This window comes from Coccinella septempunctata, chromosome 3 (assembly GCF_907165205.1).
Source record: "Coccinella septempunctata chromosome 3, icCocSept1.1, whole genome shotgun sequence".
Taxonomy (NCBI): Eukaryota; Metazoa; Arthropoda; class Insecta; order Coleoptera; family Coccinellidae; genus Coccinella; species Coccinella septempunctata.
The window spans coordinates 15,409,649-15,430,253 of record NC_058191.1 but is presented as its reverse complement, the minus strand read 5'-3'; the positions used below and the strand labels follow the sequence as shown (position 1 = coordinate 15,430,253).

Here is a 20,605-nt window from a genome sequence, read left to right as displayed (position 1 = left end):
TTTTATTAATTTCAATCATTTCTAAAACCAATCTTTTTCGATAATTTTTTTCTGTTTTCAGTACTTTCACGTCTTCAAAATTTACCCTATGGTCAAGATTAAATGCGTGGGATGCTAGTGCGCATCGTTCTGGATGTTTAGTGATATCCGATTTGTGTAATTCCATTCTCCTTTTAATCCACTGTGATGTCTGTCCTATATAAGTTTGTTCACAATTTTCACACTTCACCTCATAAACCACATTGCTTTCGACGGCCGTTTCGATCCTTCAGTCTTGAATATAAGTTGCATTCAAATAATTGTAACTCAATGATGATAACTGAAAATGTTTATAGCTAGGCAGATTTCTTTAACATAACCTCAAATTCAGTAAGTAAACAGATAAAAATAATTTAATGTAGAAATAAAATAAATTTTCAATGTATTCCAGAGGCCCCGAAGAAGAATTAAATTGAATTCGAAAGCTTGGCGAAGAATGAAGAGTTTCACTTAAGATCCCTCCCTGAGAAGTGCCTTGGTCAAAATGATCCGGCACTCTCAACAGCCTAACCCGTGAGAGGTGGAGAAAAAAAAAATATATATAAGAATGGAAATCAATTCAATTTCTCACTTTAAGAAAGAGACGATTTGATGTCTTCAATCTGAAAGATTTATTATCTTTAGTTGGAAATATAACAAATAAACTCTGATAACTCTTAAGAATAACTTACTAACCTGAAAGAAATCAAAAACAATGCTATTCCTTTAGGTTTTCAATGAACAATATTTGAAATATGAATTGACATGAATTAATAATTGACAAATCAAGGCATTCTCTAAGTTGAAATTAAATAAAACATAGAAAGGAAAATTGAAAGTTGTCTTTTAAAGAAAATGACACTGTTCATCTTTACATCCCCCCACACAAAGTATGCAACAACCACTATATGTTGGCGTTGTCATATGGGAGCAACTTTGTTACATGAAAATAATTATTGTCCTTGTTTTATTTCCAATGTCTATCTCGTAGATAGTGCCGGAAATTTTCTTCACTATTGGAAAAGGTCCTATTCTTATTTCCTCAAGTTTTTTTCTATTCAATTTAGATTTATTTTCAACATAAACATAATCTCCAATTTTAAAATTATAATCTTTCCTGTTCTTGTCGACAAGTTTTTTATTGTATTCATGATAACGTAAAGAATTTTTAAATGCTATTTCCTTATCTTTTGGTAAATTACTCTTTTCTATAAGTTCTTCAGGAGCAATGGGATCAGTTTTTCCATAAAGTAAATATTCTGGGCTATATCCAGTTACAGAATGGTCCGTCCTATTGTATTCTTCAATACATTCATCTGCTATTTTCGTCCAAGCTCTAGTTTTCTTCTCATTTTGTTTGCATCTTATTCTGTTCACTAATGTCTGATTTAGCCGTTCATTCAAACCATTTGAAAAAGGACAATCTACTGCTGTAAAAATCAACTGTATATTCAAATTTTTCATGTGCTGTCTGAATTTTTCCGAATTTATTCCTGGGTATTGATCTGTTAATAATGTTTTGATTGGTCGTTTATCTTGAATTTTATTAATTAATGTGATGAAGTCTTCGGTTGTTTGGTGTTTGGAAGTACTCGCAAATGCATATCGAGTAAAATGGTCAACTAGGAGATGAAGGTATCTTTTTGAAGAGCGATTTCCAGCAAAGCCTCCAATTGTGTCCAGTGACATTATCTCAAAGGGTTCTTTTGCTGGGCCCAGCTGTGAAAGAAGTCCATACTTTTGACCTACTCTCGTTTTATTTTTACAACAGATGTCACATGATCCACAAATTTCTCTCGCCAGCGAATCCATATTTTGAATGTAATAAAACTTTCTAATTTTTGTATTTATCTTACTAGCACAAATGTGGCCATAATGATTGTGCAATTTTCTGATTAAATCTTTTCCAAAATCATTCGATAAAATTATTTCTTTGCTATTTTTCTGCAATTTGTAAAATATTTCTTTCTGTACAATAGTTCTTTTCATATTATTTATCATTGAGAGATTATTCTGTTGATCGTTTTTTATTTCATTTAATGCCACCAAATTAACTGTTATTAAACATTCGTCCATAATCTCCGTTTCCTCCAGAACTGGGTTTCTAGAAAGACAATCTGCTTCTACATTTTGTTTTCCTGGTTCATATCTAATTTCAAAATCAAATTGTGATAAATAATTCATCATGTCACCCAACTCTTCATCTGGTCTTGTGCGAAATTCTTTTCCTTCTAATGGCTTATGATCAGTAATAACAACGAATTTTTTTCCCATTAGCCAATATTTCCAAAATTTCATTGCCTCCTTAATTTCCAGACATTCTAGAAATATTGCTTTTTTATTCTTCTGATATTTATTCAATTTTTTGGAAAAATAGGCTACGGGTTTCATTTCACCATTAATCTGTTTTTGTTTAAGAACAGCTCCTACTCCTTGAATACTGGCATCAGTATATATAGTCGTATAGACATTTGGGTCGAAAATTGCAAGAACTGGTTCAGAACAAAGGATGTCCTTAACCTTAATGAAAGCTTTCTGACAATCTAATGACCAATTGAATTTTACATCTTTCCTCAGTAAATTATGCAACGGTTCTAATAATCTAGCGGAATCTTTTATATATTTGTGATAAAAATTAACTTTGCCCAAGAATTGCCTTATCTTCTTCCGATTATCTGGTGGAGAAAAATTTCTTATGGAAATCAAATTGTCATTTATGGGTCGTACTGTGTTATTTCCAACAATATGTCCTAAATATTTGACTTCTTCTTTAGCAAAATTGCATTTGATAAATTTAAGTCTGAATCCTTCTTCACATATTGCTTTCAAGAGTTCCTCCAAATGCTCTATATGTTGTTCAAATGTTGAAGAAAATATCAGAATATCATCTATATAATTTTGGCAGAATGAATTCAAGTTTATATTTCCTGATAATATTATTCAAAATACGTTGAAATATCGCTGGGGATGTTTTAAGTCCAAAAGGTAAACATTTCCATTGCCAGTGACCATTTTGCGTCACAAAAGCAGTCTTATATCTATCTTTGATACGAACAGGAATCGACCAAAAGGCAGAATTTACATCTAATGTAGTAAAAAACTTTGCATTACGGGTTTTCGCTAAAATTTCATCGATCAATGGGAAAGGCTGTGGTTCGGGAACAATCAATTTATTGAGTTCACGGAAATCGACACACAATCTTGTCTTAGATCCCTCATCTCTTTTATATGCCAACGTGACTGGTGCTGCAAAAGGTGAGGAAGATTCTTCAATCAGATTCGCCTTCAACAATTTTCCTATTTGAAATTCTATCTCTTTTTGATCCTCCATTGAACATCTGTATGGCTTTTTAGCTACAAATTTGTGTTCTAAAAGTTTTATACGTGCTTCATTATTCTGCACCAAACCAATATCAAATTTGTGTTCTGCAAAAATATTATCATATTTATTTATTGACATTTCAATTTTATTCCTCTGATTTGTTGTCAAATGTTCTAATTTCGCTTCGAAAAGTTCTGTAGGTATACCTTCATTGAAGTTGATATTGTAATAATTGTTATTATCATTATTATTATAGAAAGAATCGATCTTTCTCTCTTCATTCATCTCTAATCTTTGATAAATTTTCAAATCAAATCTTGTTTCAATTGAAAATTGAAAATAGAATCTAATCCGAGTAGAATATCATACTCGAAATTTTTATCATTAATTACAAAAAACTCAACTTCTTTTTCAATATCATTGATTCTCATTTTTGTAGTTATTTTTCCTGAAAAATTTGCCCTGCCATTGACTGTTTTGAATGTGTTCCTATCCTCTCGAATGTGTAGACATAACTCATCTGCCACTTTCGAATTCAGAAGAGTGACATTTGAGCCTGAATCATAAATTCCACATAATTCATTTTCATTTACGAACACTTTCAATTTGATCAATGGCAACAAAACTAGTTTTTTTGATCGGAAATGGCCTCATTTAATTCATCCTGTACCCCAACATTGTTCACCGTTCTTATGCTACCGGATACGTTCTCTTGTTTAAAATTAAATCTCCTATTCTTTAGCCGACATAGAGCTTCTGGATGGAATCTCCCTGGGAAACCATTTTTATCACAAATTGAACATGGTTCCTTCTTATCTGCTTTTGTTAGTGAAGGAAGTTGTTCGGCCGATTTGTTCATTTTGCCATTTTTGGTATTTCGAGCATTTTCATATTTTGTTGAACCTTCTAACTTTCGTAACTCACCTAATAATTTCTCAAAAGTTGTTACATTTGATCGATCAATTCTATCTTGTAAAAAATTTGGCAAACTTGTCACAATTAAGTCAATTAATATGTCAGTTGGAAAATTATTTCGGAGATTCAACAACACATTTTCTTTCCTGAAAGCGTAGTCAACTAAACTTCCTCCTATGTACCTAAATGAATATGCCTCTCTATGCTTATGCCAACTTGTTTCACAAAAACTATCTAAGCAGTTATTTTTCCATATTTGAAAATCAGTTTCCAAACCTAATATAATTAATTTAGAATCAAACCATTCTTTCGCTATCCCATCCAGAAACAAACGTAAAATCAAAATTTTGTCCATATCTTCTTCCACTCCACAACGCATGCATTCCGACTCAAATTTCTTCAATCATAAAGTCACGGAAACATTCTTCCCATCAAAATTATTCAGCACAAAATTGTCCTTTATCTTCTTGAAATCCTTTTTATTCTCCTTGGTCTTGCCTGAGGACAGTTCTGTTGTATTTCGTGATTCTGCTAGTTCTCCTCCAAATTCTGTTTTCACGTATGCAGGTGAATAAGTCATTTGTAAATACTCATCCCTAAACATCACATCTTCTTCGGCATCAAAATATATTCCTTTCAATTCCGGAGTCAATGAAATAACACACGTACGAAATGAACCTCTTGTTTTCATTGATTTCAAGATATTTTTCACCTTCGGTAGAGCAAAAAGTTCATGATGGTCATGTGGATTCTGTTTGTCTTCTGGAATCTCATAATATGTTTCCGTTCCTGTAGTCTGAATCCATTTGAACTTGAATATATTTTTCTTCGCTTTAGTATTTGATGTTTCAAAAGCTATGCAAATTTTTATGGATGTGGTCATTATAGCTCGAAATCCCAGTGCAGTCCTTCGAATATCAACCAGATAGCTTAAGTTTTTGATTTATAAGAATGGAAATCAATTCAATTTCTCACTTCAAGAAATAGACGATTTGATGTCTTCAATCTGAAAGATTTATTATCTTTAGTTGGAAATATAACAAATAAACTCTGATAACTCTTAAGAATAACTTACTAACCTGAAAGAAATCAAAAACAATGCTATTCCTTTAGGTTTTCAATGAACAATATTTGAAATATGAATTGACATGAATTAATAATTGACAAATCAAGGCATTCTCTAAGTTGAAATTAAATAAAACATAGAAAGGAAAATAAAAAGTTGTCTTTTAAAGAAAATGACACTGTTCATTTTTACATATATATATATATATATATATATATATATATATATATATATATATATATATATATATATATGAACTCGTAGTTCGTTGTGACTTCCGTTAAGTTCATTGGGCGACCTGACCTCCGGGTGAAGGAGTTATATAATAGGAATAATTTTTGCTTATATATGTAGAGGGGAAGGTAAACAACAGGGGTACCTAAAGAGGGGAAAAGATTTTCATCGAAAAATTTTTCTTCAAACGAATCAGACCTTACTACCTCCGCATATATTTTTTATTAGTAGTGCGCTCTCGCCTCCCGCAACGTTGCCAGATTTCAGGAGGACAGTAAGTACGGCAGCTTGAATTCTACTCATATATAGAATACAGCTGCTCTTCCGATTCATTCACACATACTGAAACCTGTAAATAGTTCGAGAACGATACTGATATTAATAAACTTCATACGCTAATAATTGATTGATAAGGTTCATGATCTCGGTGTAAATGAATTTGGACAGAAATTATTATCTCTTCTTCATGAATATCAACAGTTTTGAATAAATATGCTTATGTCTACGATACTTCGTCCGATAGGGGAGTTTAATACCATATAGGTCCCAAAATGAATGATACATGACAATGAAATTTTTCGTGACATATAAGATTAATTCCAAAAACAATTTTACCGAATTTGTTCTGGTATGGAATGGTAATCTAATTTTTGGGCATTATATCCACGACATTAGGAACTCCATTGAAATGTTTTTCCCGAATGAATCAACAAAGATATACGTTTTACTTTAGGCTTCTATAGTTCATGCACTTTTATTTTAGCACTGGATTGGCCATATAAATTGGATACCTTTCACTCTGTATGGTACGAAAATGTTGGGTTGAGACGCTTGTCAAAACATTTTTGAGTTTTAAATCAGTGCTACTTAGTCCGTTCTACGTGGGACTCTCAGTAATTACGTATTAAATCACAATGTCAAATCACTTCGGAAAATATTAAGTCGAAAATATGTAACGAACATAACTGACGTTTATACAAACTGATTGAAGACATACCAAATCTATTTATTTACATGGAAAATACAAGTGATCGGTAGTTTGAGGAGAGTTACTGTTGTTTATCTTCTTAGAATTCAAAAAAATCAACCCGAAGATGAAATGCATTTGATGCAATGTTGAGTTGAATACTCAAAGGTGGTGGGGAATGGATATCTCTTGAAGAAATGAACGGATAATTACAAGAATGTTGAATTCTTCAACAAAAATCATCTTGCGTGAATGGTAGTCAAAATAATTAAAAGAAGTTTGAAGCAAGAGGAGTTTCACCTTCAGTCAAAACACCTGGCTTTTATTCATGTCTGTTTATTTTCAATTCATTGATATAATAATAATAATTATACTGGGTGTGGCGATATGGAGCCTGCGGGTAGAGGACTCTATGAAGGTTCAGATAAATAGATTTTACGTTTGGTAAAAGTGCCTTGGTTGTCGAGATATTAGGGATTTCCGATGAGTCACCCCATATAATAATAATAACTGGATATTGACGTTTTTCATCATAGCGGATCGAAAGAATCTCCTTGATTTAATGGCATTTCTTAATTGCTCGTGGAGTTTTTTTTGATTTTTCAGTACGCAGGGTGTTTTAAAAGTAAGCGGACAAACGAAAACCGTGAATAGAGGGCATTGAGCTGAGTTCAAAAACACCTCATATGCGTGTCTTGGGCATTCCGTTTCCGATATACAGAGGAGTTTCAAATTTCCCGAATTTTCGTTCAACTATAACTCCAAATAATTTAGTTGTATTCGGCTAAAAATTCATTATCCGCTTAAGCTTGTAATTTTCGATAAAACAGAACATTAAAAGTTGACGAACACAGGACCGGACTCATTGAGGCTATATTCAAACTGAAACTCATGCTAAACACTCTGTAGTTTTTTTCGACATAATTTTGAATTTTTCAGGTATCTGCATAGATTTTCTCAAAATCAATGAAATTTTGGTATGCCTTATCAGTGGATTATTTTTAACGAATAATTGTTTGGTGGTGAAATGCCTCTAGAAAAAACAGCGCTGCATATTGACGTTTACTTCACAATAATTAATGGGATGAATATGATCGCCAATGAAATGTAGAAATCTGAAAATGGAATTGGAAATGTTCAACTGAATTTTTTCGTTCTCAATATATGTCTTGCATTTGTTTTCGATATTTATAGCATATCTGGTTATTCAGATAAGTCATTCACAGTGATAATAAGCTTTATTATTGATAATGAACAAAAATAGAAATAATAAATAAGCTTTCATGAAAATAATAATTACAACTTGATATCTTCCGAATGGATCGCTTTTTATGGACAACGTTTAACTGAAGTAATTTTCCGAACTGATTTTCACCTCATTTGGTCTTTTAGTGAAGGTAATGATTGGCACTTCGAATAAGTATGATAAATGCACTTTCGAATTCTTCAGTGATTCCGTTATATTCCTTATTGGATCTATGGAAATCTATGGATTGGTCTGGTCTTATTACAATTTGTTTTTGAAACATTGATGATATTCATGCACCAGCAAAAGTGTTTATCAGTATTTCAGGTCATTTCATTATGAGGGTAGGACCCCAACATTGGACTGCTAGATCTCCAGATCTGACACCCCGCGATTTTTTTCTTTGTTTTTATTCACACAACTAGTTGTCCATAGAAAAATAGATTCATTCTGAAGATCAAGTTTTAATATTTAGTTTCAAGATAGCGTAGTTTTTCCACCCATATTTGTGCATTATCAATTTTGAAACATTTTATCATTGTGAATGACTATTTTGAAGACCGAATATGGTATAATTGTTGAACACATTCATTTCATTTCTTTGGACAAAAAATCAAATCAATTAAGAATTTCTGAATACATTTTCATGAACTGCTCTATTCCTTAGAGGCGTCTGACCAAAACAATTTTTTCTAGAACATGATCAACAGGTGGGGCAACCCAAAAATCAATTCATTTTGTGACAATAATAATGCAGATAACAAAAAAGTTTGAATTATGATTAAAAAACTACATACACGGTGTTTTTATGAGTTTGAAGTTAAGTAAAGCCTCACTGAGCCCGGTGATGATTTTTGTCGATTTTCAATGCTCTGTTTCAATGAAATTAACAACTCAAGGCTGTATATAAATTTTCAGTCGACTTGATAGAGAATTTCAGGAGTTATAGCCGAACGGAAATTCGAGAAATTTCAAAAAACCCCGAAGAAACCTATATATAGGGTGCCCCAAAACTATTGAATCAAACGTCACACCACGAGTAGATCAAATACTATTGAATGACACCAACATTAGATGAGCGAAAATGTACGGTTTCTGAGAAAACCTAACCTAAAGTTGCCGATTTTCGAACTATTTTTTCAATCACAAGGCCAATTTGTGATTAAAGATAGCGTTTTCCTCCCATATTATCACCCTTGTTTATTCTGAGTATTGAAAATCATGTAGAAAAAACAATTGTTTTAATTAACATCAACTTAGGTAGAGACTTAGGTTATGGTGATCGATTAACTACTTGGAATAATTTCAATTAGGGGAGATAAAACAATAATCTTAGTTCAATATAATTTAAAATCGATATCCTTCTTCACAAACTGGCCCTGTTATTAAGAAAAATAGTTCGAAAATCGGCTACTTTAGGTATTTCAATAAAATTCTGATTATTTTGGAAACGGTATGTTTTCGTTCAACTAATGTTTGTGTCATTCGATAATATTTGGTTTACTCTATCGTGGTGTGACGTTTGATTCACTAGTTTTGGGACACCCTGTATATGGGGTGATTTTGAACTCAGTGCAATGCCCTCTATTCACGGTTTTCGTTTGTCTGTTTACTCGTGAAACACCCTGTATACTCCTTGTACTCTGAAAATTTTGAAACAAATGCCCTCACCGTCATATGAAAATTCAAATACTTCTTGTTGTGAGAAACGTTCATCCCTTTATTACCCAACGCCGACCCTAGTTACATTGCCGTTGAAAATGAAATCGGCATCTGTTTACTGCAAGACAGTATAGTTAGTGCTGATATGAAAGGTTCAAAATTTTCTACCTGATTCGGGCTTTTTAGGAACGAATTGCTCAAGATGCCGAGTTCGAATAATATTTCGTTTTGCGTGTTGGATAAAATTGAATTTATTCCATGGATGATTCGAGAATTATTGATGTCCAGAATGCTCCAGAATGATGAAAATTTTCAGATTTCATTGTAACTCTTGCGAAAATTATCTCATATAAATATTATGTGTGTGGATATTATATTTTCATTCATTGAAGGAAAGATATTCAGAATAATGAAGTTCAACAAATGATACGAATAAGATTCAATTAGCCTCATGATCCGGAACATTTCAGAATTTATTTCTTGTTTAGATAATCCGCTGCATATCGTTGTTCACAATACGACTATCAATTTAGGACCAATTATAGAACGATTTAGTTAATAGATCAATATCTTTCGAAAATTTTGGTCAGTCTTTAAACTGACAACTCATTTTGTCAAATGACGGATTTCAGTATCAGACTCAGACTGCTACATAGTATAATGAGAGTTCGAAAAAAATTGTATGGACTACAGAATTTAGATGATTGATATTCTGTGTCGCTAACAGTCAATCACATTTCCTTCAGCGCGGTTGTTGTTTTGAAGAAAAAGTAGTAGATTCTCGCAAAATCCGAAACTCTACATGAATAGGCCCAGTTGTTCAGTTCGGGATTAAAGTTTTTCCTAGATTCTTTTTCTTTTCTTTCATTTCTTTCAGGTTAATCTAGGATCATCTTGAATCTTGGCCTAATCCTAAACTGAACAACCGAGCCTTACAGTAATAGCAACGTAGCATTAATTAAGTCGGTATATTATTGGAATAATACTAATTTTTTATAGCGGAGAATAGTGGTTTTCAGCCTCGGTATTCACGAAATTCATTTTATTATGTTTTTTTAAGGTGAATCGGCCAGAAATCTTGGATCCCCAGACCTGTTAGTTTCGTAAACTTCTATGACAATAGCATAATAACTCAAATTTCAACATTTTAACAGAAATTTTTGAATTTAAGGGAGAGACACATTAAAAAAATCGATAGCAAGTTACCGCCTGAACTACGAACTTGCCGAAGTTGAAACTGGTACCAATCTACTCAGTGCTTCATAATATGTATGATTTTATGACTCAGTGTTTTTTAGAAACTGTAACAAAAAATTAAAAACTGTAAACTCGTCATCGCCTCCCTTGGAAGGGCTGTCGATTTGGAAAAAAAATTATAGGAACTACCGCCGCTTATTTTCATTGAAGAATCATCTCCCTTAGTCCTTCGCATTTGTTTACAGATATCCTGTATAGATATAGTTTATCTATGTACCTATTTATTTTGGATAGTGGAAGTTTAATCAATATGTGTTATCTTCGAAGACCAAAACAAAAATTTTAATTGCACCTGATTTGATAATTATGAGAATCATCATTTATTTTGAATAATAAAACTTCATGCGAAAATAGTTGAATTAACTTTTGTCTTTCTCCTTTCATCATGCGTCCATCTTAATGTCCGCTGTTCATCATACCTTGGGAATTACCAATCAATCATATGTATCCGAGTATGTATCTATATTATTAACTTCATTTTGTAGATTCATCATGTCTTGACAAAAATATGGTTGCAATTTCAAAATATGTTGACTCGGGGCCTTCTAAAGACTTCAATTTTGTTTATTTTTTCCCTTACATCTTGTATGATCTATGGAAAAATGCAAATCTGTTTTGAATAATTGTTCATGAAATCTTACTTGTTTCGATATAATTGGTAATTTTCTTTATGATACATCACTAAAAAATTTGAACCAGAGAGATGGTACAAGCTCTTTAAATTTTCGGGATAATCCAATATTTAAACATAATCGATAATAAAATAGATGCTTCTGAGCAAAGGATTCCTCAAAACCATTTAGCAATCCGATTTAAGAAAAATATATAGAGCGTTCTATTCGAAATAACACACAATGTCCAACATTCGGTTTAGCCGACGTTGTTCATTTCTGTGATATTGTAAAATTTGTAGCATTTTCTCTCTTGTTTCTGAAATGAAAATTTTCGGAATGGCTCATTGTCCTTGAATATTCATCACATCTGAATATTCTTTTCCAAAAATTTTTTTTTCTCTGAACAGCTCATTTTATTATATGCAATGTAACAATACAGATTATTCGTTATTCTAATAGGTAGTATTATCTATATAGATCATTTCCATAGACAGAAGCAATATTATTATGGACAAGACTCAAATCGATTTGTTTTCAGATAGGTAATGAAATAGTTCGCCAAATTCAGAATTATAGTGTTAGCTCGAGATGAAAGAAGTTCAACGGTTGCATAGATACACACGATGAAATATAAACAGTCATAATCCCATTCGAGAAAGCCAAGATTGGTTTTCTTTCACGTGATTATTTCCCCTACAGAAGAATGCGATAAAAAATCTTCGAGATATGCCGCCTAGATTGCAATAATGGAGGATATAACGCGCTGCGCCTCTCTTCAGTTAATTCCTCCGTATACTGATATTCCGCCTGTCTACATCTTCTTGGACAATACAGCGTTGCCATTTCCGGAGGTGCTAACGAGCAAAGAGTCTTCCAAAGCAATTCTTCGATATACAGCTCAGCACACTAGCGCCAGTGATATACACTCGAACTAAAAGATTGTTCAGTACATAAAGGGGGTGCGTTGTGACCTCAAAACGATTTTTTGATATGTTGGTCCCTGAAGCCTCCTGAATCTAACAAGCTAAAAAACAAGGCAAAACGTTGTCACCTCCGATTCTGTTGTTGAATTACAACAAAAGAACATTTGTAGAAATGTGTTTCATCAACGAGAACACAAATAATATTAATAAAAAGACTGACCTGAAGAATCTGAGTGTTGTGTATAGTTACCTGTTATCCCTAGATCGATGTCGTGACGATAACAATACAGTGGATGTCATTACTTGATCTTGTTACTTTTCTGTGGTTCACCTTATTTTGTGACAGTAACCTATAAGAAGTGATTTGACTCCACACCAGCTCGTTTCTGTTTCATCGTTAAGCAGAGAAAAATAATGTTTTAAATGTGATTGTATAACTTCCTGATGCTCTCCTTGTTAGTTTTATAGTACACTTGTCGGATGTAAGTTTTAATGTTTATTTTGTATGTTTTGTAACCACGTTTATTATGTATATTTTAGCATCCTGAAGAAGAAACGCAATCATATATATATATATATAATAATTTCACATATGCCACAGATGGCAGATAAAAATAGAATGGACTATGAAACGATTCTAGGCAAATTTGTCGAGCATTTCAAACTTCAAGAGTTGCGTTGTAGAATTGCGTCAACTTAATGCTACATGTGAATTTGATGACCTTCGTGACAGTTTAATCAAAGACGGACTAGTTTTGGGAATGCAGAATTCGAAAGTCAGGCAAAATCTGCTTCAAACAAAAGATCTAACTCTTGAAAAATTAATGGAATTATGTAAGATTTCAGAAAGAACGGAAAAACAAATGAGATCCCTTCAGGGAGAGAAAAAATTCCACTTCAATGAACGAAAACACAAATACAAATCGAAAAAAAAACACTGGATGACATCAAGGATCTGTGAATTACAACGAAGTTTTCACATGCAGAAATTGTGGTAATGAACATTCTATAAACGAGTGTCCGGCTTATGGAAAGAAATGTGCAAAGTGTGGTAAAGTGAATCATTTCGCGAAATATTGTCGATCAGTGAAATGAATTTCTGTAATTAATTCAGGTTCTGATGAATCATGTTATTTTTCAGATATTTTCATAAATTCAATTGGTAAGCAAAATGAGAATTCAAACTCACAATGGAACATAAATGTTACATATTGAATCTATGGCAACGATGGTTGCGCATATGTGATTTGTGCAGATGTGCATTTTGGTTATAACAGGACAGTTGAGTAATAAACGAATTAAGAATAAAGTGTACCGAATTTTATTCCAAATTGAGTGAACCCGATTTATATCAAATTATATAAATCTATTGAAAAATATCGACAGATATTTAGCAGTGGCGACGAGGATATTGGAAATTGAAATTCATCGAGATTCTCGATAAATCAATCAAGAATGCCGTCGGTGGTCGGTCATTTACGTGAGTTCGATGTTAATTCAAATGACTGGACAAGTTTTCGTCCTCGACTGACGAATTAATTCGAGGCGAATAATATCAAAGACGTCGCTAGAAGGAGAGCTATATTCTTAAACTTCCTGTCGGAAGATTCCTATAGATTGATATTCAACCTATGTATGCCAAAGACACCGGAAAAACTATAATAGCTTATGAAGAACTAGTGAAGCTATTTGATGGACATTGTGATTTCGGAGAAGAACTTCAAATTTGTCTTCGTGATCGTTCCATAATGGCTCCACCTAGTGGACAAATGAGGGATCGTCTGTTCGAAGCAGACAATTCGTTGACATTCGCTGGAGCAGTCAAGATAGCGGAAAGCAGAGAAGCGGCAGTCGAAAAATCCGGAAAATCACCGCCATTTTTGCTCAAGAAAGAAGCCCAGGAATTGTTTCAAGTACGCAGCCGTAGTCAGGTGAAGCCAGCAAAACAAGGAGAAGCTTGCGGTTTGCTGCGCTGTTTGTGGTCGTAAAAATTACGAAGCTAATAAGTGTCAATTTCGCGAGTGTTTGTGCCACATCTGTGGTAAAAAAGGACATTTAGCTCCAATGTGTTATTCCAAGAAGAATAACAATTTTTTTTCGAATTTCAATTCAAATAATTGGAGAAATAAGAAGTATGGTGAAAAATTTAAAAATTGTAACAATTTCATTGCACAATTTAATTTCGAAGAATTATATTCAATGAGTCACCTCAAAGGAAATGAAAAGGTTAATACAATTTCTGTTCAACTTCAAATTTTGGGTAGAAAATTTTTCATTTTTTTCAATTAGATACTGGAGCTGCTGCTTCTGCAATCTCTGATACATTTTATTTTGAGCATTTTCGCAATCATTATGAATTGACTAAAACTAGTACCATTCTTTCCCTTTATACTGGTCAAAAATTTAAGCCAATGGGCTGTATCAATCTTCCTGTACATTTTAGAGGAGTAGATTCTATATTGACCATTTATGTAATTGAGAATGGAGGTCCACCAATTTAAGGAAGGAATTTTTTGAACGCATTTGATATAGTATTTGATAGTTTCTTTCATTTCAGCTCTGAATTTTCTCCACAAGTTGTAAAGCTTTTCGATGAATATCCTGAATTATTTTCTTCTGGCTTGGGAAGCTTCAATAAGGGTAGAGTTATTACTGAAAAACCCAGAGACGATACATCCAAAATTCTTCAAGGCTCGTGCAGTGCCTTATGCTTTACGAGGTAAGGTAGAAAAAGAAATTAATAGATTGCTGAAATTAAATATTATTACATCAATCGATTATGCAGAATGGGGTACCCCGGTGGTACCGGTCATAAAAAAAAATGGGGATATAAGAATGCGTGGAGATTTTAAAGTAAGAATCAACAACAATCTTTCACTAGACAAACATCCTCTTCCAAAAGCACAAGAATTATTTGACAAATTAGGAGGAGGAATCGAATTTTCAAAAATTGATTTAACTAATGCCTATCAACAAATTTTGGTACATGAAGATTCTCAGAAATTTTTAGTAATTTCAACTCATTTAGGTTTATTTAAATATAAAAGATTAACATTTGGCATTAATAGTGCACCCTCTATTTTTCAAAAATTTATGGAAAAATTATTAGTAGGTATAGAAGGTGTTGTAGTGTTTATCGATGACATTTGTGTCACTGGGAGAAATCGTGCTGAACATTTATCTCGGTTGAGGAAAGTTTTAGAAATTCTTGAGAGTTCAGGGTTGAAGATTTCGTCGGAAAAATGTCTCTTTTTTCAAAAATCTATTGAATATTTAGGTTATAAAATTTATGGTGAGGGCATTCACACTTGCGAAAGTTAAATTGAAGCCATTTTGAGAGCACCTAGGTCCTAGACCAACCAATGTTAAGCAATTACAGTAATTTTTTGGTTTAATTAATTATTACGGAAAATTTATCAAAAATTTGTCATCTTCTTTATACCCCCTGTATGCTTTATTACAGAAAGGGAGGCGATGAAATTGGTCCAATGAATGCGAAATTTCATTTGAGCAAGTCAAAAAGAGTTTGACAAGTAATGATCTTATTGTATCGTATGACCCTAATTTACCTTTAAAATTAACCGTAGACGCCTCTGATTACGGTTTGGGGGCGGTTTTGAGTCACGTAATACAAGATGGTTCAGACAGACCTTTAGCTTATGCCTCAAGAGTTCTAAAAACGGCAGAAAAGGGTTACGCTCAAATAGAAAGAGAGGGTTTGGCAATTTTTTTCAGGTTGAGTAAATTTAATCAGTATTTGTATGGAAACCATTTTTACCTAGAAACTGATAATAAAGCACTGACCTATATTTTCAACCCTTCTAAGGGTATTCCAGAGTTTTCAGCGAATCGAATTAGACGCTGGGCTACCATACTTGCTAACTATAATTATCAAATCTCTTTTGTCAAGTCTTCTTTGAATAAAGCAGATTGTTTATCTCGACTATCGGTCGATAATCCTGATGAAAATTGGACGGATGTCGATCAAAATTATATTTATTATTCTTCTAATGTCGAGGAGGAAATTATTGAATTTACTGATATCGTTCGAGAGACTGAGCAAGATAAAATTTTGTCGAAAATATTGAATTTTGTGAAAGACGGTCGTTGGCCAAGTAATGCCTATAAGGAAAATGATTACAAATATTTTGCTTCTAAGCGATTTGAGTTATCAATTGAGAGTATCGCTCTTTTATGGAATCATGGAGTAGTAGTTCCTACCAAACTAAGATCGAAATTGTTGGATAAGTCACATGAAAGTCACTCAGGTATATTCAAAATGAAATCAACCGCCAGATCATATTTTTGGTGGCCAAAAATCGATAGAGACATTGAGAATTATATTAAAAATTGAGAATCCCGTAAAATGAATCAACCTAATCCATCGAGGTCAACACTAATTCCTTGGCCATGGCCAGAAAAACCTTCGCAACGTATTCATTTAGATTTCGCTAGACCACTCAAAAATACTATGTATTTGATTATTGTTGATGCCCATTCAAAATGGTTGGAAGTTTTTACTATGAAAAGTACCACTTCAGAAATGACTACAAAAGTTCTTAGAGAAACTTTCGCGAGATTTGGTTTACCGGAAATTTTTATGTCTGATCAGGGTAATCAATTCAAATCCAATCAATTTCAGACATTTTTGGCAAAAAACGGAATGACATATATCGACGGACCTGCTTGGCATGCACAATCAAATGGTCAAGCAGAGTTCTCAGTTAAAATTATCAAAACTACGCTAAAGAAATTAACCCAAGACAATTTCAGCGATACAGATAAATAAATTTTTATTTGATTATCGAAATTCGTTTCATTCCACGACTAGAGTAACACCTTCAGAATTGATGTTCCGACACAAAATTCGAAGTCAATTCAGTTCGATATTACCACCTTGTTCACCTGCAGTGAAAGAAAAAGTTAAATGTTCACAATTGAAACAAAAGGCATGTTTTAAGGGACAAAGAACGCTATGCTTTGTCCCAGGGGAGAGAGTTCTTGTCAGGAAATTTTGAGAGAATAGAGAGTATTGGGTAAGAGATACAATTAGAAGTAGAATAAGTAAATCCATGTTCTGAGTATGGGTTCCAAGTAGAAATCGTGTACTTAAAAAGCACGGTGATCAATTGCGTAAAGATCATTTGTCACTACCACTTGAAAACACTAACATTTCCGTTGCAAAATAAATTAAAGAACCAGCTAAATGCTCTTGAGAAAAAGGAAATTAAAGCTAAAGTCAATGAACCAACTGAATGGGTCAATAGTTTAGTTTTAGTACACAAACCGAATGGTGATCTCAGAATTTGCATGGACCCATAGCAATTGAACAAAGCTATAATTCCTGAAAATTTTCCTCTTCCTACAGTTGATGAAATAATTGGTTCTCTGTCAAATGCAAAATTTTCCCCAAAACTTGATGTTGGTCCGGTCTTCTGGCAAATTACATTGTGAGGAGAGTTCCTTCAGATGCACGTTTAAAGCGGTGAACACATATGAGCGGCCGCGGCCACGATCACGATCGAGACTCGTCCCATGCAAATGTATTATTCCGCACATAATATCACGATCTGTTCAGCGATATAGCGGCATTCAGTCGCGATGTCTCACGATCGTGATCGTGGCCGCTGCCGCTCATATGTGTTCACCGCCTAATTCACCCTTTGTCAGATACAGATTTTTGCGTATGCCTTAAGCGGTGAACACATATGAGCGGCCGCGGCCGCGATCACGATCACGATCGTGAGACATCGCGACTGAACGCCGCTATATCGCTGAACAGATCGTGATATTATGTGCGGAATAATACATTTGCATGGGACGCTTCTCGATCGTGATCGTGATCGTGGCCGCGGCCGCTCATATGTGTTCACCGCCTTATGGAGTTAAGCCTGCTTCTGAAGTATTTCAAAAATACATAAAACAAAATTTCGATAAAATGAAAGGCGTTTTATCATATGTTGATGATTTTTTAATTTGGGGAACCACACGAGAGCAACATGATATGCGATTTAAAAAGGTATTAGAAAGAGCTCATGAAATTAATTTGGAGCTGAATTTGGAAAAATGTGAGTTTGGGGTGGATAAATTGAAATTTATGGGTCATATAATTTCAAAAAACGCCGTTGAACCTGATGAGGAAAAATTTGTGCAATTAAAACTTCAAAAAACCAGAATATGTCGAAAGATTTCTGGTCATGGTTAATTATATTTCAAAATTCGTACCTAATATGTCATTTGAAACCGAAAATTTACGAATTCTTCTTAAGAAAGACGTTTCATGGCACTGGGGTCACCAGCAGGGGAAAATTTCCAAAAACTCAAAAATATTCTAATGAATAAGCCAGTACTAAAATTTTTCATTATCTGTGGATGCATCTCAAAATGCTATTGGTGCGGTTTTACTGCAAAATAATTTGCCTGTTTATTATATTTTCGAATCATTATCATATACGCAAAAGAATTTGGCGCAAATTGAAAAAGAAATGTACGCGATAACTTATTCCTGTTTTTCAATATATATATAAATATATATATGTAGGATCCACAATTGTGCAATATAAATATTGTAAATAAATGTTGTCGTTCATGGAAGACTTTAGAAATTCGAACTTTTCGATGTCTTTCGTTGTTGAAAATATGGGCCAGCTTTGCGCCTTGAAAAAAAAAACAGATTTCTAAAGAAATCTGAAAGGTCTAATCTTTATGGCAACAGCATGTGTAGCATTAAGTCATTGACGCTGGCGTGAACAAAGCTTCTTTTAACATTGAGATACGCCAGATGACGTTTGCTGATTAATGGGACAATTTGAAGACGGGGTAAGTACCATCCCAAGACTTGGTACTGCTGGAGTCCCATTGGTCCAAAAGTAAAAGAGACATCCCCTGAGTTTTCCAATCAGAAATGTGGGTGGGCCTTGAAGCTTTAAAATCATTATTCTTTCCGGATCAAATTCAGATCACGGAAATCACGGAAATTCCCCAAATAAACACCCGGGATGAATTAGATGAAGCAGTTGGAAAATTGGAAAATCACATAAAAGAAGCCTATGAAGAAAGCACCAAGAGAATAAGGAAACCAATTCCGAAACATTCACATGGAGATACGCCAAGGGATATAAAAGAACTTATAAAAAAGAACAGAAGACTCAGGAAAATCTACAGAACAACAAAAAGAGAAGAAGACAAGAAGAAACTGAATAAGCATAGCCAGATATTGAAAAATGCCTTAACAGAACTGCGTAATAACAGATGGCACCAGAGATTAAGGGAACTGAATACAATAGATCACTCGGCTTGGAAAATGCAAAAACGCTTACGACGAGAACTGACAGTTATACCTCCACTGCATGGAGCAAACGGAATGGTATATACGAGACTTGAAAAAGCCGAAGCACTTGCCGACTCAATTGAGAGAGAAGCCAGAATAAATTACAGAAATGATGATGACAATGAAGATCTAGAAGAAGAAGTGGAGGCAAACGAAGAAGTGATGATGGAACCACCGGAAACCGAAATCATTCCAAAACCGGCTTCTCCAACAGAAATCAAAGAGATCATAATGAAATTGAAAAACAGAAAAGCGCCGGGAGAAGATAGGATAACGAATTATATGTTGAAGAAATTGCCTAGAAAAGGAATAGCAGCCTTGTCGAATATAACAAACGGAGTGATGAGGACCGAATACTACCCAAAGAGATGGAAAACTGCAGAAATGATAGTTTTCAACAAGCCTGGAAAGGAACGGAAATTTCCTCAAAATTATAGACCAATCAGCCTACTATCAGCACTAGGAAAAATCGTCGAGAGGGTTATCGCTAAAAGGCTGAATGAGGAAACAGAAATGTTGAAGATAATTCCACCCGAACAATTTGGATTTCGACGAGAACATTCGACTGAACTCCAATTACTACGGCTCATAGAATACGTCACCGAAGGAATGCAGACCAAACAGGCCACAGGATTATTTCTGATGGATATCGAGAGAGCTTTTGATAGAGTATGGCACGAAGGCCTAATCTACAAGATGAAAAAAGCAGGATATTCGACCAAGCTATGCAAGATTGTAAGGAACTATCTGAGGAATAGAAACTTCTATGTAAAAATAGATGAAGAAACCTCTCAAACCAGATAATTGGAAGCGGGAATGCCTCAAGGATCGGTACTTGGATCTCTGCTTTACGTAATATACGTCTATGATATAGCGAAGAATGCTAGAAATATGCTCACCTTGTACGCAGATGACACAGGAATAGCGTTCAGACATCGACGCCCAGAGATCATACACCGGAGACTGCAGGAAGCCATAGATGAATTACTCAAATGGTGCATCAAATGGAAAATCCAAATCAATGGAAGAAAGACTCAAACAATATTACTGC

At 33.9% G+C, this 20,605-nt stretch overlaps 1 protein-coding gene across 1 annotated transcript; it reads right to left on the bottom strand.

The window, feature by feature from the left end:
• Positions 1-4,658: 4,658 nt before the first annotated feature.
• Positions 4,659-5,459, bottom strand: LOC123310274. The gene is made up of 2 exons (XM_044893742.1): positions 5,335-5,459; positions 4,659-5,261 (listed from the first exon to the last, which is right to left on the bottom strand). The coding sequence occupies exon 2, from the start codon at positions 5,136-5,138 to the stop codon at positions 4,659-4,661; it is 480 nt and encodes a 159-aa protein (XP_044749677.1). The 5' UTR covers positions 5,139-5,261; positions 5,335-5,459.
• Between the last annotated feature and the right edge of the window lie 15,146 nt (positions 5,460-20,605).